The sequence below is a fragment of the Narcine bancroftii genome, chromosome 14, assembly GCF_036971445.1.
Source record: "Narcine bancroftii isolate sNarBan1 chromosome 14, sNarBan1.hap1, whole genome shotgun sequence".
NCBI lineage: Eukaryota > Metazoa > Chordata > Chondrichthyes > Torpediniformes > Narcinidae > Narcine > Narcine bancroftii.
In genome coordinates this window covers 62,047,629-62,071,062 of record NC_091482.1, presented here as the reverse complement: position 1 = coordinate 62,071,062, position 23,434 = coordinate 62,047,629, and the positions used below count along the sequence as shown (strand labels likewise).

The 23,434-nt window shown below is 42.5% G+C and overlaps 2 protein-coding genes across 5 annotated transcripts in view; both read right to left on the bottom strand.

Moving 5' to 3' along the window:
• Positions 1 to 6,172, bottom strand: part of ctsh (cathepsin H) — a 30,473-nt gene extending 24,301 nt beyond the window's left edge. The window contains exon 1 of the mRNA XM_069911982.1: positions 5,870 to 6,172. Coding sequence (XP_069768083.1) covers positions 5,870 to 5,948 — 79 coding nt within the window. The 5' untranslated portion in view covers positions 5,949 to 6,172. The remainder of the gene's footprint in view (positions 1 to 5,869) is intronic.
• A 6,721-nt stretch (positions 6,173 to 12,893) lies between these two features.
• Positions 12,894 to 23,434, bottom strand: part of rasgrf1 (Ras protein specific guanine nucleotide releasing factor 1) — a 74,797-nt gene continuing 64,256 nt past the window's right edge. For 3 of the 4 annotated variants that reach the window (XM_069911975.1, XM_069911978.1, XM_069911976.1), the window contains 5 exons: positions 22,567 to 22,764; positions 22,379 to 22,458; positions 19,145 to 19,262; positions 16,809 to 16,877; positions 12,894 to 14,439 (listed from right to left, as the gene is read on the bottom strand). In XM_069911975.1, the coding sequence (XP_069768076.1) occupies positions 14,350 to 14,439; positions 16,809 to 16,877; positions 19,145 to 19,262; positions 22,379 to 22,458; positions 22,567 to 22,764 (555 nt within the window). In that variant the 3' untranslated portion in view covers positions 12,894 to 14,349. Of the gene's footprint in view, positions 14,440 to 16,808; positions 16,878 to 19,140; positions 19,263 to 22,378; positions 22,459 to 22,566; positions 22,765 to 23,434 lie in introns of all 4 variants that reach the window. The other variant, XM_069911977.1, reaches the window with a different exon arrangement.

The window sequence follows — 23,434 nt, the reverse complement described above, 5'->3', positions numbered from 1 at the left end:
TTTTGGCTTTTCACTTCTTGGAGTGTCTCCAGCTTTTGTGTCATTTGTAGAGTGAAACAGCACAGAAGTAGGCCCTTCAGCCCAACTCGTCCAGGCCTACCTGACCTGTATTTGATCATCATCTCTCTGAACTTTTCCTATCCAAGTACCTGTCCAAACCTCTTTTTAATGTTGTGATTGTTCCTGCCTCTACCACTTCCTTTGGCAGCCCAATCCATATACCCACCCCCTCCATGTGTCCATCAGGCCCCATTTGAATCTTTTTCCCCTATTTTTTTTTAAACCAAAAATAGATTTTATTCACAACTTTTTTTTGTTACAAAAGAAAAACTGTTCAAAGTCTCTTCCCACCCGGAGTTTGTATCCATACATTTTCATCATGTACATTCAATTCTAGTCCCTCTCAATTTAAACTTTCCTGCCTTTAGCTTTAGTCTCTCCTATCTTCCATATCATTACCCCTCATGATTTTATAAACCCCTAACCCTTTGGACTCCAGCCATTTTAACCTTTCCTAATATATGCTCAAGACAGGGTTCATGGGTAAACTACAGTGTGAACCAGTTGACGGTTGGGTATAAAACCAGTTGCGGAAAACAGGAACACAAAGTATATGTGTTTGTGGTAGACCCTGAAAATAGGACATGGAGTCCAGAGGGTTAAGGTCACTCCTCAGTCTCACTCTCACAAAGGCTCAAAGGAGAGCAGCCATAGCCTGCTTTTTACTCCTACCTTGAGCAAGGGCACAGGCCCAAAACATTGGGAATATATCTTTACATCCTATGGACGCTGCGAGAACAGCTGAATTCATCCAGAATTTCTGTATTTCTACTACAGTCCCAGCATCTGCAGACTTGCACATTTCACTGCAGTCCCAGCCTATCCATTTTCTTCTTCCCCCTACTCCTGACAGCAACTCCCCCTCATTTGCACCCCAAGGGAAGTTCACAGTGACCAATTAATCCACCGATCTGCACATCAGAACACCTCTCCTGCCCGAGAACTACGCCACCCCAATAGATTAGACCGACACTTCATGCTTTACCGAGTAACTTTGCAGTTTTTTTTACACCGGGAATTAATTAAACTCATGGTTTTAGTATTTTAAATAAAAGGTTATGCTTATACAAATACAGACAATTCAGGAAATTAAAGAACACCGACATCTCCTTTCACGACCTAGTGCTCATCAGAGCTCATGGAACTTTTGGTCATTCACATTTCACTGCCCTCAAAAACATCCCCCACACCCCCCCCACCCAACGCAGCATGCAAACTCAAGGCGTTATCTTGGGACACAGGCGGCTTCTGATAGTTAAATGTGTTCGATATCAGCTCCATTCACGCACTTTATGTTTAAACAAGTAAATTCCACTGTCCCTATCCTATCCCAATATAATTGTCCCTTTATAACATTTTGATTGCTGTCTTTTCTGCCCTAGTTTCAGTTCAGTTAAATGTTACACTTTTACAAAATAAACTCAGCAGGTCAGTGTACTTCATATAGCAAAGATAAAGATCTGGGTTTAATTGCTTCAGCTTTGAGCCCTTCATCAAGGTATGAAGCCCAAAATTTTGGTTATAAAGAACACTGACCTGCTGAGTTTCTCCAGCAATGTGTTTTCAATAAGCAATAGGACAAACTTCAGTCACAGGCTGAGGACATCATCAGACATCTTCATCAAACCAGTTTCAGCACTCATCCATTTAGGCAACTCCGCTCCATCTCTGACAGTAGATGCCTGAGCGGCGGGAAATGGACACGCAAATCCACCTTTTTTGCATTCACTCAGGTAAGTAGAAAATCCAGAGATAATCTGTCTTGAAGTCTTTATGTAAAAGGGGCTTTGGTGACAAGCCTATTATATGGTACTTTGTCAAATTCATTTCAAACTCCATTAAGTTGAACACTATTTCCTAATGGTTAAAAACACAAAAATGCTGGAGGAGCTCAACTGGTCTCTGTCCATAGGAGGTAAAGATACATTACTGACATTTCAGGCTTCAGCCCTCCATCAAGGAAGTTTCCTTAAAGAAGGGCTCAGGCCTGAAACATCGGTAATGTATCTTTATCTCCTATGGACAGAGACCAGTTGAGCTCCTCCAGCATTTCTGTGTTTTTACTACAATCACAACATCTAAAAACTATCATGTTTCACATTATTTGCTTCTGATGAAGCTGGCTTATTTTGGTCAGCGTTGGGGCCATCAGGGCGAGATAGTGGGTAGAGCAGATGCCTCACACTTCCAACCATTGGGCCTCATCCTAGCTCAACACTGCCCCTTCTCTGAGTGACCAGCTTCCTGCCACATCCTGGACATGCAGATTTCCAGGTGAAGCAGCCACTGATTTCTCCCCAAGGTGAAGGAGAATGGATGACAGGAATGTGGGAAGAACAGAACAGGATTAGTACAAATGCAAGGTCAATGGATGTCAGGAACTCTGTAGTACCTGTTTCCATGTTGTCACCTTAACCCTAATGAGACTTGTCCACGTGACTGCCCAATTATTGCTTCCGACACCCCCTCCTCTATCAATCCAAAACAAATTGGTCTGTAGCATCTGGCTTTTCCCCCCAACTCTGCTAATTTGAAGCTCAGTACAGCCAGACTCTACGGGGAAGGACCCCTATGGTCCTTCTGTACTAGACATCAAGGGACTGAGGGGGGATACCTCTCAAGCAACAGAAGGGTCCATCACCCAGAAGGTCACGTTAGTGCGCTCTGCACAAGAGAGAAGAACCTATACTACTACTGTGATGGGCCCAAGGACCCCAAAACCCAGAAGCATTAGAAATTCACCAAGACAAATGGTGACGTAAATAACAGTTACTTTTAATTCTCTTTAAACATAAAAACAGGATCAAACTTTAACTGATTACTATTAACTTAACCCCCTTCTAATTCTAAGTGCACGTGTATGTAATGTGTGTGCAAGTTCAGAAAAGTTATTTGATTCACAGTCCAATATCACTTCTCACTCCTCTAAGTTCACTGGTATCAGGCAATTCTTATACTGTGCACAGAATTTAACATTTATAAATCTTCACCAGGCTTTGGTGCTTAAAATGTAAACTCAGGAAGGTTCTTGTCAGTTTTCAGAGAGATTTGTTGCTCATTGGACACACACAAACTGATTCCTTCCGATCAGCCACTTCAGCGTCTTGCTGAAGAAACTCGCCCCTTCAGAGTTTTCGAGATGATAACTACTTCCCTCCAAGTCACCACAGATTTCCTTTTTGTTTCTCTTATTTCAAGTGAAACATTATACGGCCAGTTATCTCCTCTTGTACAGACCACAAGGGTTCCCAACAGGTTGAACTAAAAACTCACAACCAGTCTTCAAAATGGGGTTTTCAAACCACTGCAGAAAACCAGCAGTCCCTCTCTCTCTCTGAGTCACAACGAGAAAAAAACCTGTTTGACTCTCTCTGCTTGCAAAATGACATGAACTTCCTAAAAACAGCAAACTGCCTTCAGACAGATTGTAGCACTGGACCCAATCTTCTGAGTCTGTTCATCTGTTGCTTTCCAAAACAATAATCCATTACTCTGCAGCATGTCCAGTTAACAACTGCTTGTGAAGTCCTTTAGCAAAGCAGTTTCCATTGTCTTTACAAAGGCACTAGGAGCCTGGACTTTCTGGCTTGAGCAGAGCTCTGGCATTTTAAATGAGATCTGCATTGTGAAGTGTTTGGATTTGTTTGTGACCTACACTAAAAAACTCTCCACAATTTAATCTCCTTTAAAACATATCTATATACAATATAAAATATCACATAATCCATCACACTGTGCATTGAGCCCAAAGGTATAAACCTAATTACATACAAATGTAAAAACGGCATGGCACTAAAAGGTGAAGAGCCTTTACACTGTTTTCAAAGGTTCATTGAGTAACAGCACAAAGCAGGCCCTTCGGCCCAACTTATCCATGACAACCAAGTTGGCATTCTAGTCTAGATCTGCACAGTCCATTTCCTTCCAAGCCTTTCCTAGCCATATGTTTATCTAAAAGTATGGCAGTTGTACCCACTTCTACAATCTCCTCTGGCAGCTTATTCCAGATACACCCTCTGAGTGAGAAAGTTGCTCCTCAGGCCCCCCTTAAATCTCTTCCCAACTTAAACCTTTCCTATTTACTTACAGAATCATCTGTCCTCACTCTCGCACCGCCATTCTCAACCTTTTTCAGCTATGCCCCTCCCCCCTTAGGACTCTGCTCAAATTTTATGTGCCCCCCTCCCCCATGAAGCAGTCATGTCTTGCTTTCTTCCATATTTCCTCCCCATCAACTACATTAAAAATATGTTGTGCAAGTGAAAAGAAAACAAGACGTTTACTTAAATGTAAAAAACACAATGCTGGAGAAACTCAGCAGGTTAGTGTACTTTATGTAGCAAAGATAAAGAAAAATTTCAACGTTTCGAGCTTGAGGCCTTTATCAAAGCACGGACAAGTGAAAGCAAAATTTTATTCAGGCACTGACGCACAGTCAATAACTCAAGAGGCTGAGACTGAGTCACTGATCAACAGGCTTTTATTCACAATCAACAAGGACCTCATCCTGTACTGCGACCCAGGTTTTTCTGGGGGGGGGGGGTATGGTGATACTCCACTAGCCTACAGCAGGGGGCGATCTCTGTACCTGCAGGAAGATCACCTGAAGACAGACCACACTTAGCCGGCTGTCAATCAGCCGACCTGAATAGACCTAACTCCACCCAGGCTATAATCCTGAGCCAGTCACTCAGGAGTCACCAGTACAGCTACCACTGTAGCAGAAACTTTTAACTGAATTACTGTCTTTCTCGAGTTTTGTCTCTGCTTCCTGCTGCAGCCGTGCATCACATCCTAGAAGAAGAATCAGGCTCCAAATGTTGGTTACCCTTAACTTCCTATGGATGCTGTGTGGCCTGCTGAGTTTCTCCAGTATGTTGGTATTGCATCTGAACAATACTCATTCCCATCAAGAGAGGGTCACCAAGTTGGGTCAAAGTGTTGGAGGCTTTCTTCAAGGTCAAAGAGGGAGGAGCCACAGCGACAGTCAGGAACAGGGCTGAGCCAGGTCATCTCCCCAGGCACCTGCCTACATTTTGCACACACCTTGATGAAGGGCCAAGCCCAAAACTTTGGTGATGGATCGTTCTCTTTTCTGTGAGGTCCCTGGAGCAGTGTGTTTTTACTTCAATCAGTGTCTGTCGACTTTCCCGTGTTTCATTCTTTCTTTAGACTTTGACACAAGTGTCTGTGGTTCCCCCAGAGGAGGCCGTAGAGAATGGCTGCTCTCGGGCATAAAGACCCAGTCTACCCAACCTTTGCCCATAACCCAAGCCCTCCAGTCCCGGAACCTCCTTCGCACCCCTTCCAATTCATGGATGTCCTGGGGCATCACCAGATCTGCCCTCCGTCCTCCCGCTTTGTGCAACTTTTGCGCTGGGACACCCGAATTGTAGTGGCCTCGATTGATTTACAAGGTGTAGAGTGAACATTTGGGAGGCCAATTCGAGCTGTTGGCATTTGTTTCAGTGGTCGGAATTTGCGTCAATAGGGGTGGGCTAACTTTGACAACCCAGATGATCTAAACGCACAGCAGCCCTCGGAAACTTGTATGGGCAATTTGCCCTCTTCGAAAGAGCTCTCCGTTTAATCCTCTCTCGCAGCCCTGCAAAGGTTCCTTTTTTTGAACATTGGCACTAAATCTGCTCCAGTACACTCGTCGGCTGTGATTTCTAATTCCGAACTCGTGTTCGACCCAGTCAAAAGTTCTCACCGCACCTTTACTTTACCAGGGCGGTCATGGTAGCTTCTAGGAGGCTTTGAAATAAAATCAGATTCCCATCTCGGAGCTCCCAAAGAAATTCCTTACCTTCGAAAGAAAACTCGGGCAAGCTGCAGACCGATCGGAAAACCAGGAGTATCGGGATAAACACTCTCGACGTCCTCATTTTCAGTCCTTGACTGAGCAGCAGAATGAGGAGTGAAATTCCCCTTCCTCGACTGAACTGGTTCCACTTCCTCTTCACTGTAAAGCCAGCTGCCAAACAACAAGTCAGGAGGGAGAAGACTGAGCACGAAGTCAGAACTCTAAATAAAATTAATCCGTCTTATTGGTGGCAGTCAGGGAGGGAGGAGGCAGAAGAAACAATTAAAGCAAGAATTTTGCTATTCTTGTGCACGCGTTTTGCATTAGTCAAGGGGCGAAGATTGAGGTTGGTGCCATCATGTGGAGTCAGGCACATGTTGCTGTTTAATCATTTGGCTTTTTGACAAAATAATTATACAATTTTGCTGTAGGGTAGTGGTGTCATAATCTTCATAAAACATCAAAATAGACACAATTAAATGAATGACTTTATTTTAAATAGGCTATGATGAAACAACCCTTTTTTTAGTCCAACTGATCTGCAACATACAAGCCTCCTTCCACTTCACCGTCCCACCCGATCAACATCCCCCGGCATTCCCTCCTCCAGTTGTGAGCTTGCTCAGCAAGACTTCAGCACTTGAAACGAGAAGCAGATTAATTCAGTTTGTACGGATATTTGTGTTCCTTCTAGTAGAAGATCGTAAAGATCATGTCTGGTTTTCCTGAAAGCTTTTTGGTGCTTAAGAATAATAGGAATGTCAAAGAGGTGAAGACATTAGAAGATGTAAATGCTATATCCTCAAGACATGATTGGGGCAAGATTAATCCATAGTTGTACTGTCAGGTGGAGATTTCATCTGCAGAACTCCCTCAGATTTGGGGACTCCAGCTCAGATCTATCCATATCTCTGTAAGTGGTCTTAAGCCTTTGTTTGGCCTTCTCATTCAAAGGTCTACCCTGTCCACTCAGCTGCATCAATGAGCAGAGGGATTTGGGAGAAGCACCCAGCTAGCTGGTCTGTGCACATCCTAGAAGAAGAATCAGGCTCCAAATGTTGGTTACCCTTAACTTCCTAGGGATGCTGTGTGACCTGCTGAGTTTATCCAGTATGTTGGTATTGCATCTGAACAATACTCACTCCCATCAAGAGAGGGTAACCAAGTTGGGTCTATATTCTTTGTTTAGAAAAATGAAACAGGCCTTTCTGGCCCATGTCCTCTTGGCACCCAATTACACCCAGTTGACCTACAACCCCCATACGTTTTGAAGGGTGGAAGGAAACCAGAGCACCCAGAGGAAATCCACATAGACGTGGAGAGAACGTACAAACTCCTTACAGACAGTGCCAGATTTGAACTCGAGTCACTGGCACTGTAACAGCATTGCGTTAACCGCTATGCTAACTGTGTACCCTCAGTGTAAGGTAGAATATTCCAAAATGGTCCGAATGACAGGCTAGGTGTTGAGTTGTTTTCACTGGTGAGAGACTTTCAAATGAGTGGGACAGTTTCAAAGAACTATTCATACATATTAAAAAAATTCTTCACATAGATGCTCTGTGGTTAGTAAAGGATTACTTGTGTGAGTGGGGGAAATGGTTGAGAACCACTGATTTGAAGCATTTGTGGAGGTAGATAAAGTTTTGGAAAATTGGAGGACTATAGTGGTCTGGCACAGAAATTATGCCATAGCCCTCCAATTTTCCAGCCATGGTCATATTGGATGGCAGCGCAGGCTTGAGGCCCAGATGGCCGCTTCCCAACCCTTTTTTTCTGTGTTCACTGATTGTGTCACTCTGAGGGTAAACAAACAGGTAACCAGGAAAATGTTTATTGCTACAAAATGGTTAAAACTTCAAAAACATCATGGAAGTTTTTTAGACAACATCACAAGGTAATAACAGGTCTGGCACCAGCTTCAGAGTTAAGCATTTCAGATGAATGAACTTTGGTCAGAATTGGAACACTGAGCAAACAAGCATGCTATTAAGTGCAGAGAAAGGGGAAGAGTGGAGAGAGCAGATACAGTCTCACACTGCAGTTTCCCAGTTCTGTAAAGCACACAAAGAAAAATTATGTATAATTAAGATGCTACAGAGATTTTAAAAAGGTAATACATATTAAAGGAAGAGAAAAAGGAAACAAATAATAAATACATTTGATTGGTTTTGCAAAAAATGTTAGCGCAACGCCTTTACAGCGCCAGGGACTGGACCAGGGTTCAAATCCCACACTGTCTGTAAGGAGTTTGTACGTTCTCTCCATATCTGTGAGGGTTTTCTCCATGGGCTCTGGTTTTCTCCCACCATTTGAAAGATACCAGGGGATGTAGGTTAATTGGGGGTATATTGGGCAGTACAGACTTGTGGGCCAAAATGGCCTGTTACTGTGCTGTATATCTAAATAAAAATAAATGTTCTTTCAGTGGTACAGACTCATAATAGTGTTGGTTCAGATTCAAGATTCCCTTATTGTCATGTAATAGTACAAAACAAGACATATTACATGAAATTTCCTTTTGCCTGTTGTAAGGGAGATAGAGTCACCACTGGTTCCCCTTAAGAGAAAGAGAGTGCCTTCAGAGTCACTGAGTGTCCGTGGATTCACCTCCGGCACTCCTGCAGTTTCTGTAGCTGCAGACCCCTGTTTGGTCCATCAGCAAACTGAACTCCAGGTCCAAACCTTTGATGTGATCAGGAAGATGAAACTGGAAAATTCAAGAGCCTGATTGCTGTTGGAAATTATTGAGGTGCCTGAATTCAGTCTTCTGAACGTTCTGCCTGATACAGTGTCCTGGGAGTGGTGTAGCAGTGGCTGAGGACTGGGATATTAACAGCAAGACAAGAACTCCCTACAAGGGGTTTGCAATATAATGGAGCAGGAGAGAAAGTTGAAAGCAATGTGGTGGAGCATTAAAAGGTGAAGGATGAGGGGGATCTTGTAGAGACACATACAACAATGAAGGGAATAGATCAGATAGAAGCAAGGAAGTTGTTACCACTGGCAGGTGACACTAGAACTAGGTGACATAACCTCAAGAGTCAGGGGAGTAGATTTAAGACAGACATGAGGAACTACTCCCAGAGCGGAGTGAATCTGTGGAAACTACCTGATGAAGCAAAGGAGGCTGCCCCATTAAATGTATTTAAGACACAGAAAGATTTGAAGAATAGGGGAATTAAGGGTTAGGGGGAACAAGTGGGTTAAGTGGAGCTGAGTCCACGGCCAGATCAGCCATGATCTTATTGAATGGCAGAGTAGGCTCAACATTGCAGATGGCCAACTCCTGCTCCTAGGCTAGTAGAGGCAGAGTGAAGGATTGAGAGTTAATACTGGAGACACACAAGATTGCAGATGTCATAAAAGAACAAAGAAAAGCAGGCCTGCTAAAGTAAAAGAGTCCTGATGCAGAAACTTGACCTGAAATGTTGACCATCCCTCCGCCTCCAGCAGTTTTTGCTTCACTTGGAGTTTATATTAACGGAGGTGGTGAAGGTTGGGGGAGGACACTTGACAACCAAGCCTTTCTAAGGAACACGTAGATGATGGTTTTAAGGACTAAAAACTGATAGGGATTTTACATTCTGATGTACTATTATAAAAAAGTAATAATTTTAAGATATGATGGCACTCAAGTTTGACTCACCCAGTTTGCTGTTTACTAAGTCATTTATCTTAAAATTGTTCATTGCCCTCTGCCTGTAATCTGTAAAGCCCATTGCAAAGCAGAATTGAATGTTGCCATAGCAATGGAAAATTCTGGTTTGTTATAGGTTTTGTGGAATTGAAGCAAGGGACATGTCTATAGAGATAACATATAGTATTTCAAATTGACATCTTATTAGCTCTGGAATCCTACTGATGTAAAAGTGTGTACTGAGACGACTTTTCCTCACTTGTCCCCTCTGTGGCTTCACTCCAGCCACAATCATGTTCAAAGAGGCACTAATTGCCAAGCATTTTGCAGAGTTTGGACATCTGCTGACTAACTAGTACTTCCGTAAATGCAGCTGAGGAAATGGATCGTTTCCACATAAAACTTCCCCTGAGTTATTTATCACACTGATACCAAAAGGCTGTGAATTGTGGAAATATGGGGAAGAATCCAAAATTGTGCACCTTCTCAAATGGTGATACATAAAGATTTCACCTTCCCGTTGCCTCAACACAAGCATGAAGGGAGCATTGCCACTTTCACAAAAGCTATCAGGCTCTTGAACCTTCCCTTTCTACCCTAACCATAACACAACTGCAAGATCATGCAAGAGCTGTTTACACATTTTTCCACTATTAATTTTTCCTCTTCCTTTATATTTATGATCTTTTTTTCTCTTCTTGTGTTTTAAATGCACGGGAAGCAGCTGTAAGACTTTCATAGCACCCGTGCATTGTCTTTTTTTTCTTTGGCTTGGCTTCGCGGACGAAGATTTATGGAGGGGGTAAAAAATACCTTTGTATATAATGACACCCCATTCATTCTCTGTGAGAGAGCACGCCCCATCTTTATGCAGTTCTATCTAGTTCCAGTTTCTTTTTCTATCCGTAATGAGACCAAGAACGAGGAGCTGTAGGAGTCAGTCAGCCCCTCCAGCTACATCCACAGATAGGATAGTGGAGACACAGACTGAGGATACAGGAATTTGGAGCAACACTCTGCTCAATAAACTCACCAGGTCAAGCAGCATCCATGGGAGAAAAAGAAATAGGCCAAGGCTTCGGGCCTGAATCCTTCATCAAAATTGGAAAGTAGATTTTTAAATGGTAATTATAGTTTGCAAACAGCCCACACCAGCCACACCCTGACGGCTCCCGCCAACTCCCCCCCCCAACCCCGCCCGCCAGCCACCCCTGTCCTAAGGGGGTCATGGAAAGAGCGGAGTGAGTGGGTGGGAGAGAGAGTGGAGATGGATTGCGAGCTGATCGTGACGTCAACCCGCCCCTTGCCATCTGCTTTCAGAGCATTACAGTCATGCTGGATGGCGGAGCGCTGCACTCCACTGATGAGGGATTGCAGTCAGCACCTTGGAGCCGCATGGTGCATTCATAGAGGTAAGTCTCCTGATGTAAGGGCAGAGAATCTCCACCTTTACAGTCAGGCTTTTTCACTGCATGAAAGGGCCTAAAGTTAACTTGAGAGAGGCTTTTGAAATGCAGAAAGAGTTTATTTATTCCATTTAGAGGATCCAGTAGCTCAGTGATTAGAACATTTGTCTTGCAAGCCAGAGGTCGTGAGTTCGTTCCTCTGTGAGGAACGATGAAGTGGTGACTCTCTGTCTTCCTTCCCATGGACAAAAGTTAAAGAATTTCTTGTATGTTACATTCTAAATGTAGTATTACGTGACAATAATGGAACCTTTACCATTTACCTTTTATTGGGACTAAATCCCGGTGCTACTAATAGCTCCAGCAGTGAATTCTTGCCCAGAGAGGGGTGAGCCTATGCAACAAACTCTCACAGAGAGCAACATTGTATGTTTGGGGAAGCTAGATAAATGTCTTGGGAGAAAGAAATTGAAGGATATGAGGAGTAAAGATAAAGTAGGATGGGAGGAGGCACATGTACAGAATGAACTGCAGCATCAAGCTAGTGGACAGCGAGGCCCAATATAGTAAAAACCCATCAATCCTCCATCCTTCCATTTTTGACCCTCTGTCCCCACCCACCACTTCCACTCCCACCCACAGGCATTTCAACAGTTTTGCATTGAAAGGCAGAGCTCCACCTACCTGTAGTGAAGAAGCACTTTCCCAATTTTGTCGCTGTAAGCCTGGCTGGACTCAGTGAGTAGCAGCAGAAGCTAGCTGGAAGACATAGATTGAAGCCCAGGATTGGATCAGCCTCCTCGATGTCAGTGACACCTAACATAGACCAGGTAACCTCTGTCCTTGGGCTATACAGTTAGTGTGGTGGTTATAGCGCCAGCAAGTCAGGTTCGAATCCAGCGCTGTCTGTAAGGAATTTGTACATTCTACCCATGTCTGCGTGTTTCCTCCGACCCTTCAAAACATGCGGGGTGTAATTGGAAGTAATTGGGTGGCATGGGCTCGTGGGCTGCAAGAACCTGATATTCCCGATGCCTCAACACAAGCATGAAGGGAGTGTTGCCACATTTGTCCAAAATAAAAGCTGGAACTCCCGGTTGCCAGTCATTTTAATTCCCTGCATCTTTCCTAAGGAGACATGTCTGTCCTCAGTCTCATCCATTACTAAGGAGAGGTGGAATGTAAACTTGAAGAATAACATTATATTCCTCCTTGGGTGTCTAGAACCCAACAACATGAACATTGGGATCTCCAAAATTGGGTGGCATGGGCTCGTGGGCTGCAAGAACCTGATACCATGCTCTATGTCCAAAATAAAAGCTGGAACTCCCGGTTACCAGTCATTTTAATTCCCTGCATCTTTCCTAAGGAGACATGTCTGTCCTCAGTCTCATCCATTACTAGGGAGAGGTGGAATGTAAACTTGAAGAATAACATTATATTCCTCCTTGGGTGTCTAGAACCCAACAACATGAACATTGGGATCTCTAAATTAAGGTAATCCCCACTCCTATCCAGTTCCAATGTGTTCGTATCTCATTTACCTGCTCCCATTCTACTTTTATCATTCCCTCCAAGTGGTATCTTCCGCTGCCTACCTCAGCCCCTCCCCAACCCTTCTTCTGCTTGCTCTCTCCATTTCCACTCAGCAATGGGTCCCAACCCAAAACAATGACAAACCATTTCTCTCCACAGATGCTGCCTTACAACTATGTCCCTCCAGCTTCTCTTTGTTCAGTCAAGATTACAGCGTTTGTCATTCTTATGTTTTTCTTTGAAATGTTCTTATTTTTGGGAATGTGATTACCACAAGCTGTGTCAAAGGAAAGATCTGTTGGTGGATTTGAGGAGTGATTTTTTAAATAAAACACAATATGACTCCTGCAGTGTTTGCATTTGACTAAATCCTTATTGTGCACAGTGACTAACTGGTCAATAAATGAACAGATAAAATAAAATAATACCCGAGGAAGTGTTGACAGACTTGTTAAAAACCTCTTTACTAATAAAATAATGTAAGTACACGCAGAGCAAAGCTCCAGCCTTTTCACGTTTCCCGTCACTGCTCAGAGACTCCAAGAGCTGACCAAAGCTTCTGTGGATAGATATTGTCCTGTACCCTGTGATGCAGAGCACCTCATGTCAGTCAGAGCAACTGCAGAGAAACCTAAAGCAGCTTGAGGTCTACAGAGAAGGACGTGCCTGGGGACAGAGCTTCAGCAAAACTCTCATTCCAGTCGTGTTTAGACTAGGTCTTTGTTTTTGAATTAGAGATATGGTTTACTTTTCTGGTCCTCATTAAGGTGAGGTTTATCTTGATAATTCTTATCTTAATGAGTTCAGGAATTGCAGTGTTCTACATTTAGGAACATAGTGGGGAAAGTAGAGAATAATGACCTCTCTATGTACTTTAGTAATGTATCTCAAATCTTAGAAGGGGTGGATGGACATCTGCACTCTATCCATGCACATCAATGGGAAATTGGCGCTATATCCAATGGACCTTTATACTAAAGGCTCTGCCTAAAGATCAGAACAACTGGAGATCAGAAGGGGACGGGATTCAAACCAGGGTCCCAGGGGTGCTAATCCAGCCTTAACCATAGAAAGGAAACGTACAACCTATCACGGCAAGCTTAATTTGGACCCAGAAACAGAAGGTTCGAGAGAGAAAGAATCTTCAAACTGGGATGTGAGCTTGGTTCCTCCCTGAGAAAGGATGGTGTGTGGGTCAGTTACATCACACAGTCTCCAATGGTGACAGGAAACCTCCCTCAGGCAAGAGGTGACTGCTGGTTTAAGCCTTCAGACCAAGAGTGGATGACCATATGGCACAACCCTTCCTCAGTGAAAGTGACCATTCAGCCCATCAGTCTGGATTGAATTGGAACAAGTCCTGTACCCAAGAGAAACATTGCCTGTTGTTCAACCCACCAATCTGGGCTGAATGTCACCTGAAGGGAGACATTGGCCTTGTCACTCTAGCCATGAATTCTGGTCCCAGAGGTGAAAGGAGTTTGCTGACCAACCACATCTCCATGAAGGAGGAGGGGAGGCTTTAGATCGTGGGCCTTGCACCCTGGGCTGGATTGGATCCAGGCCCTGGAAGGGAAAGTGTGTTCTGGGCCTTTACACCACCCATCCCTGAAGAGTCTTAAAGAACTGCGTAGATTTTCTAAAGAATGCTAAAATTGTTCAGTTGCAACCACAAATAGCAACAACTGCTGTACTGTTTTTTTTGTGAAAAAGGTTTGCTCTGCAATAAAAGTCCAGCGGCTATTTATTGTCAAATGGCCCTCTGGAGCAGGTGGACAGATGGTACACTCCTTGTGTTTGTTGTGGAGTCTTCTCTTCAGCGATGGCCCATGCACAGCACGTCGAAGGGGACCGATATTATCGGTTATGCAAGGTTTCTGATGCTAAGGGATGGTTGGGATTCAGGTTGGTTGCTTTGGTTCTATCCTCAGAGATGCTTCATAGAGGCTTTCTTCATCCATGACATTGGACACCAATAAGTACCGCGCTACCTGGTTGAAGCAAAACAAGACCATTTTAATCAGATGAATTCTTTCTGAATCAAGTCAAGTTCAGCGCACTGTCCACATTCAACACTTAATTCACAACCTTAGACCAAATGCCTCAAAGAGATTATTGATACCTTTTTCATTGGAAACATCATGTATTCTCCACTCTTTGCAAATTATGCTGGATTGAATTATAAATAGATTAGATTACAGTGGGTGTCAGGTTTCCTTCTAAGACAGGTATAATTGAAACAGTTAGACCTTTGATACCCAGGTTATTGTAGGGTCCTACAAATGAGCAGATCTCCTAACTTCAGGTGGAATCTCTGGGTTGATACCACTCACTTTTCTCTGGGCTGCCTCTGACATCATTCACGACTCTGAGTCGGAAAAGTATGCATTCAATCCTTTCTGGGGGCTGCAGCATAGAAATCAACACCAAACATTCTGGTGCACATAGGTGTGCATGCTGGAATGTCAGACATGGCTTCTTGTGGAAGAGATATCAACCCCATGTTGACTAACAAAGGGGAAGTCAAAGGATCCCAGGTCTATTACCCCAAGAGGCCATCATAATGATCTGGACATGATTTATCAGTCAATCAACCACCAGTTATAAAGGCATTGCAGATTATGGGATGTGGATAGTTTGGCTACCATTTTACCTGTGCTGCAACAGTGACTATGTTCTAAAAGTACTATGTTGGTGATAAGGAGAGGAATTTGAAGATCAGCAAGGCCGTGAAATGTAGAGGAGAATATAAAGTTTACTATTTTTTGGATGACAAGCGTACTATTCTGGGACATCGATGTGTGATTTGCAACACCCGCTGGTCATAAGGTGTTCTGACATTATACTAAAACAAAAAATTTGCATCCACTTGATTAAAAGCAGGTTTTTATATTTACTCATGTTTGGGGATTGACTGACAATGCCAGCATTTGTTTCCCATCTTTAACTGGCTTCAGGAAAATAGTGGTGAACAAACTTCTGCTGCCGTCTTGTTGAACCCAATTCCATGGAGCTTTTGGGGAGCTAGACTGAGTAATAGTGAGGAACAGTGATAAATTTCCAAGTCAGGATGGTATGTGATTTTGAGGGGAAGCTGTAGGTAGTAGCATTCCAATGTCACGGCCTGAATATTTGGCATAATTGTATTGCTTTCTTTAAAGAGGTGCCATGAAATCTTCTGATTCTATTGAGAGAGCAGACAGGACTTAACTTTAACACATTACCCAAAAGGCAGCAATTGTGCCAATTTCAAGTGTTGAACTAAATATTTCTGCTGAAGTCTTTGGAGAAGAACGAACAAACCACCCGATCCAGTACAGCCAGAGGCAAGTTAGAACAGCATTCCCGTGGGAGATGCTCAGCATGGCTGGTTTTGAACTTGATCTCCATCATCATGGACTTATTTCATTGCTTCGGTAACCCCAAGAACAGCCCTCTAGTGATTTCCTGTTCTTTCAGGAAAGAATATCTGCCATCGTTAGCTAGCCTTGCCTCTGTAGGAGTCCAGACTTTGTGTAGCTGTCTCCCGAAATAACTCAGCAAAGCCAAATCAAGACGAAGAATAGATGCCAGCCCTGTCAATGAATCCTACATCTCTTCAAACCTTTTTCTTTAAAATGGCTGTGAAGAGGTTAAAAGTGAGTTGATTCCTTTTTCCTCTCAACATCTCCCTCCGACAGACCAATAATAGCACCTTTAGTCAAATCACACAATGCAATGGAAAATACATTTTTGAAGTGCTGCAGTTATGAAAATAGATGGATTGAAGAGTTATTCAACAGGATTTGACAATAAAAATGAGCAATTTGGTTCTTTAGAATTGCTGTAACCATATTTATCCCCCTATTCAACAGTGTGTAAAAGTAATTTATTGTAGGCTCTGCTCTTTTATGAAACACATTAGGGGTGTGACAAAGCATGCATTTATTTTCCAACGGATTGTGACTGGCATGCAGAATGGTTTCACAGTGTCATTAGATCAGAAGTTCAAGGATTTTGGACAATAGCAATGAAGGAATAGCGTGGATGGGGCATGACTTGGGGAGAAAGTCATGGGAACAGTCAGCAGGTTGAAACTTTCAATGTGCACCTTAGAAAACTGGAGATTATTTGGAAGAGTCAGATGAAATCCAAAACTGAGCTAAAGTTGCAACTGTTCAGACACTGTCACTGCTGTACGAGGAAGTGCTGCATTGTTAGAGCGTGACATTAAACTGCTGCATCAGGAGGATCCCCCTCCACTATTGGAAGCTCACCCACATTCCTCCCTCACACACCGATCAGAAACCACCATCCTGCTACCTTTCTGCGCAAGACTGGCTAAGACCATTAATTTACACAATCAGCCAAATGAACTCACCTTGATTTGTTGCTCTATCTTGTAGGCTGTCTGCTGGAACTGTCTGATTTCTCGGATTATGTGAGATATCTGTTAAGGCAAACAGAGGGTGAAAAATGGGTTCCACAATCTAGAGCATTAACAGAGCTTCCACTTTCAAAGGCAGTAACGGCTGAATAAACAGAAACACAAAATGAAACATCTTACGTAGAATAACATTGAAGTAAGAGAAAACGCCATTCATTTGTCTTGCAAGTTAACCTCCGTACCAAAATCAGGACTGCCAGGTTAGGGAATAGCCACTTCCTGCAGGCTGTGAGATTGATGAATAATACCTTGTAATCGTGAAAATCATCCTGAGTATTTATATATATATTTATTTTGATTATATATGTGACAAACGAGCCTGCAGCTGACTTGGACTTTACCGCTCCATAAATCTTCGTCCGCGAAGCCAAGCCAAAGAAAGAAATATGTGATTATTATGAATGGTGCTTTGTGTGAGTTTCCTTGTGTACCATGTTCTGGAGAGACATTATGAGAGATATGTACAATCAGATGATAATAAACTTCAACAGATTATTAACTATTTACTACTCCATCGAGTTTAGACCTCTTGAACTTGGTTCGTTTTTCTTCAACAGTCCCTTTGCGATTAAGGATAATTAATTTCCACTCCAATTTCGTGGGTTCTAGGATGACTGATGACTCTATATGGGACTTGTAAACTCTACCACTGTTGAGCTTAATATGTACCAAGGGGGTGACTGGTGGGAAGGGACGAGTGGATGAGAGAGTTGCAGAGAGCAATCCCTGGGGAGAGTGGAGGGAAGGGGATTATGTATTTTTGTTTGTGGGATCATGTTGTGCAGTAAGGAGGCGATTGGTCAACTGCCTATTGCTTTCCACAGATGCTGCAAGTCCTGGTAAGTTCCACCAGCACTTCTAAGAATTGCTCTACCACAAATAGCTTTCTAATGATTCCTGCTGCTCTTTGAAATCTTTGTGCAACTTAGAAACATTGCGACCTATGTCCCATCACCTCCTATTCTGTAAAATTCAACTGAATCCTCACTTGCCAGCATTCATAACCTTGAAGTTGGCTATTTCAGACATTGAAAAGTCAACCATATTTTAAAAAATATCACTCTAAAACTAGTGTTTCCAGCATTTTCTTTATAAAATATTCAATTGTATTGATTTTATGATCCATGTAGAGCATTGTGGCGTGAACCTCTTCATGAGTCAATTATATGGGAAAGATCACAACTGATCCAGGCAGGCAATGTTGAAATGGAAAAAAAAGTTTTTTTTAAAATGTTCTGCATCTACCAGCTCATAAACAATGCAAAACAGACCTAAAATTAAACTGAAGTCATTGAATGTTCAGAGACTACAGTAAAGAGTGGCATTGGAAATCCTACAACAAGCAATCTGAAGGTAGGATATGCCTGCCACAGGGAAACTCATGGTAAGGTTGCTCAAGGTGGCACGATTGTACAGCGGTTAGCACAATGTCTTTACAGTGCCAGCGATCAGGACTGGGGTTCGAATCCTGCGCTGTCTGTAAGGAGTTGGTATGTTCTCCCCAGGGGACTCTGGTTTCCTCCTACCTTTTGAAACGTACTGGGGGTGTTAGTGTAAATTGGCGGCACGGATTCGTGGGCCAAAATGGCCAATTGCCATTGCTGTATGTCTAAATTTAAATTTTTAAAAATATATATTAACAAAAAATATATATAGCTTCTCCTGAATCACAGTGGGACTTCTGGACAAACAGTGGACATGATCTTCACTGCTTGATTAATTCATGGAGTAGAATCAACCATGACCCTTCCTGAACTCATAAAAGCTTTTGGTTCCATCAATTGAAGGGTCTGTGAAGAATTCTTCTCAAATTAGCTACTCTCAGCAATTTGTTTCCATCCTATGTGTTATATATTTGGCAATAAACTCTCTTTCATTTTGGTAACAAATTTCATTTATTTGTACAATGGCATAGAACCTGTGATTCTAACTAAGCGCACAATTGATCCAGCTTTCAGTAAACATTGGATATGACCAGACCTCTGTGGGATGCACCTTGCAGTCAAGTAGCCCTCAACCATCCTGAATCAAGTATCACAGGATAATGAGATTCCTCTTCAGTCAGGGAGAGGATCACTTGAGGCAGATATTGGCTGCTCTTTGGATCTCCACTCAAGTAGTTTTACTGCTATAACTATTTAATGAAAGAACGTTGGTGAAAACTGAAAATCATTATTGTGTTGGGAAGTGGCAGAAAAAAATGCTAAAAGGATTTCTGCCAGAGAAGGAAATATAGGTAGAAGAATAAGCGTCAATGTCTGCTCACCTACCATTCTCATCTTGGAGAAGTTGACTAAACCATCTTCGGCGAAGTTGGGTGTTCCTTCCTCAATGAAGGCCAGATCCGTCAGGTACATTCCCAAGTAAGGAACACATGGGGGATCACAACTGCAGACAGCAAAAATAGTTAGTTAAACATTAAACCTTACTACGTTTAGCAATGAATGAAAGATAGGATTTCCCTGAGGGATTATGTATTGGGCAGGCCACCAGGAAGAATTATCTTGCTGTTTTTCAAAATAAGACCATGAGATCAAAGGAATAGATAAAGCTTTGTGTTAGTCTCATCTGAAAGGAGACATCTTTGACCGTGGATTTCTCTCAGCACCAGTGGTGGATTAACCATTAGACTAAGGAGGCTTAAGCCTAGGGGCCCGAAGGGAGGAGGGCCCCCAAGATATTTCAGTACCTTTGCATATTTTTTTCATATCTGGAATATTACAAATACTATTTTGCATTCTAAATTAGGCTCCAAACATATTAACATTTAGAAGTAATGCTTTTAGGACTTCTTACTGTAGCCGCGAGACTGTGTTGACGTCAAGAGTTGGCACTAACAATGAAAACGTGAACCTAAAGTTTTCTGTTCATACTAGTATTTTGTATTGTTGACAGTTTTTCTTCAAGAAATGGCAGTTTTGTTTCTGCAAAATGGCTACGAGGGAATACAAACATAAAAGTGGAGCACAAAAAAAGGGAGAGAGGAAGAGAGAACAAGAGAGTCTACAAAGAATACATTGCTTAACCCAGCAAAATAAGCAGAAAATAAGATGTGGACGGTGAAAAAGTAGGCGAAGAATCATTCCAGATCTGATGATGGAGAAATCACAGACAATCATATGACCACGCTACCACCATGAGTGGCAAGTATAATGGTCTTCAAGCTAAAATACATGAGATAAATCCAGGAGCTGTCTAAATTCTTTGCTTTGCTCACTCATTGAACCTTGTCAGTCATTCAGCGGTGGATTGTGTTCCGAAAGCTATTGTCTTTTTTGATTTTGTGAACAGTTGTACAGTTTGTTCAGTGGCTTTAACCAACCGGTGGAAAATACTGTGAGTGAGCGTGGAAATAATCTTGGAGTTATGAAGGGACTTAGTGATACCTGGTGGTCTGCTCACGCAAGTGCTACGACCGCCCCAGATGCAAAAGTGAAATCAGCATTGGAAAGCATTACTAACAATCTGGAAGAAAAGTCAAACACATGACAAGAAGCCAGAGGTCTTGTGAGCAAAATGGAATCTCTGGAGTATGGAATACTTCTCAATGGAATCTCTGGAGTATCGAATACTTCTCAATGGAATCTCTGGAGTATGGAATACTTCTCAATGGAATCTCTGGAGTATCAAATACTTCTCAATGGAATCTCTGGAGTATGGAATACTTCTCAATGGAATCTCTGGAGTATGGAATACTTCTCAATTGAATCTCTGGAGTATGGAATACTTCTCAGTGGAATCTCTGGAGTATGGAATACTTCTCAATGGAATCTCTGGAGTATCGAATACTTCTCAATGGAATCTCTGGAATATGGAATACTTCTCAATGGAATCTCTGGAGTATCGAATACTTCTCAGTGGAATCTCTGGAGTATGGAATACTTCTCAATGGAATCTCTGGAGTATCAAATACTTCTCAATGGAATCTGGAGTATGGAATACTTCTCAGTGGAATCTCTGGAGTATGGAATACTTCTCAATGGAATCTCTGGAGTATGGAATACTTCTCAATGGAATCTCTGGAGTATGAAATACTTCTCAGTGGAATCTCTGGAGTATGGAATACTTCTCAACGTTTGGGCAATAATTTTGGAGCGATTCCACAAAACCAGCTTAAATTTACAAAACCCAGAAATAGATCTTAACGAAGGCATGAGACTTTTGCAGTCAGACCTCAGGACTTTGAGCAAGAAGGCATTGCAAAGGTTTGGACATCAGTTTACAAAGAAGAAACGTGGAAGAAGCAAAAAGTTAGGACCAGGATAACAAGATATGATGGCAAAGCACAGGCAACAGATTTTTCACCTCGCCAGAGACGTTTCAAGATTAATGTGTACTTATCAGAGAGCTTAAAATCTGTGTCCAACCCATTTGGATTTCTTTGTCATATTTGCAATATTGATGTTGACGCATTCAAAAAGGCAGCGAATACCCTCATACAAGTTTATCCAGATGACTTTGACTTGGCCTTTGTGGAAGAGCTTGTCCACTCTCAGAAGTACATTCAAGGACAATCCGATGATGATGTCACTGGGACGTATTGAGCTCTGGCAAGAGATCGACTGCACGAGGTGTATCCAGATACATACATTTCCTTTAGAACTTATCTGTCCTTAATGATCACTAACTGTTTCAATGAGTGTTCATTTTCGGCACTGAAGAGGATCAAAACCTAATTGCACTCAACAATGAGTGGTGAGAAACTTGTTCATCTGGCACTCATGTTCATTGAATCAGATATACTTTGATCTGTTGATTTACTTGCTTTTATCGACAATTTTGTAAACCAAAAAGCAGTTTTTAAAAGTACAAATGTAAAAAAAAAGAAAAATAAATGAATAAAAGGGCTGTAATTGATTCATATAACTATATAATACACGTACTACATTATACATAGTACAGTGATACAAGTTATTTAACATAACAATGTCACTTTATTCTATTCAACGAAGGGTGGGGGATGTGTGGGACGGGGGGCAAGGTTAGGGGGAGTCTTACTGAAGCTCAGCCTAAGGGTAGTTAATCCACCACTGCTCAGCACTCTACTGAACCATCAGTCTAAATCCTTACACTCAACCCGCAGGGGTGAGGCTTGAACCCACAACCTTCTGTTGAGCATGCTAACTCTTGACAGACAGGAATCCAGAAACTGCCTTTGTGGAACCTGTTGGTTGGAAAATGGGTCAGGAACTCTGAGCCAAGGGGCAATATTCAGTACTTCTGCCCACATACAGGCAAGCTTCCTGGGCAAGAAATATATTGCTATAATTTAAGAAAGACATCAAGATCTAATGTACCGTGTTGCTCATTTCTAGCATAAAGTTCTGTTTCCCAAGTTTCTCTGGCTGCTGGAATAAGCAGCATTTTTTGCGGGCTCCTTGTCGCAACGTTCATTGCTACTGCCTGCAATGTTAGTTTGGCATGTTCAAGTAATGGCATCCATTTTGTGTTTTGACTGAATTCCTATCACTCTATTTAACGTTTGTTTGAGAATTGAAACATACTTTTTCAGTGCCTCCCGGAGATTTTTGAATCGTCCCTCGGAAGACACTAGTTTTTGCAGCTTGTCAATTAAAGCCTTGGTCTGCAACAAGAAAGGGAGAGGAGAACATGATCAGGGTCCTGAGCATCTCCAGCTGAAGACACTTAAATACTAAGGTAACCTCTTCCCTCCATGATTTCCACAACCCACCTGCTTTGATACTTTCAACCATGTTTTCTTCAACCGGAAAATGGCGCTTCTGTTTAATGCTGAGGTTATCACCAGCACGGCATTGTAATTGTGTAGACACTTGCAGATGTCTGCCACTGCTACCCATTTCTCGATGGCTGCAGTTCGGATATTCACGTCATCACTCTTCAGAATCTCTGAAGCTATTAGGTTGCTAATCTGAGAAGGACAATAAGAAGGCAATGTCACCATTGGAGTGTTGCACATAGTTGCAGGCAATACACTTTAGACTGGATGTGAAGGTCTTGGAGATGGGGCCTAGAGATGAAAGAAACTCATAAACTGCAAATGTTGGAAACTTGAGCAAACAATAAGGTGCTTCAGGAACTCAGCATGTCAGGCGGCATCCATGGAAAGGAATTGTCAGACAACTTATCAGGTCACCCAAGTTTTGACGTACGAATCCTGCCTGACCCATTGAGTTAGTCTTGCAATTCATGCTTGCCCTAGAGATCAGGGACTTCAGTTCTGGAGAGAATGGGATTTGCCTTAAGCAGAAAGAGCCTTGCACCACCAGGTTCAGGGACAGCTGCTACCCTGCCACCATCAGACTCCTCAACCACAAACTCAATCATGGATTTGTTTAAGGACTCTTACTTTTGCACTTTATTGATTTTTTTTCTCTCTGTATTGCACAGTTTGTTTACATTTCTTTATTTGATTAAATTTGTAAATTTAAATTTAGACAAACGTATACAGCACAGTAACAGGCCATTTTGACCCATGAGTCCATGCCACCCGATTTACACCCAATTAACTTAACCCCCCCCCCCCCCCGGTATGTTTCGAATGGTGGGAGGAAAACTGAGCCCCCAGGGAAAACCCACAC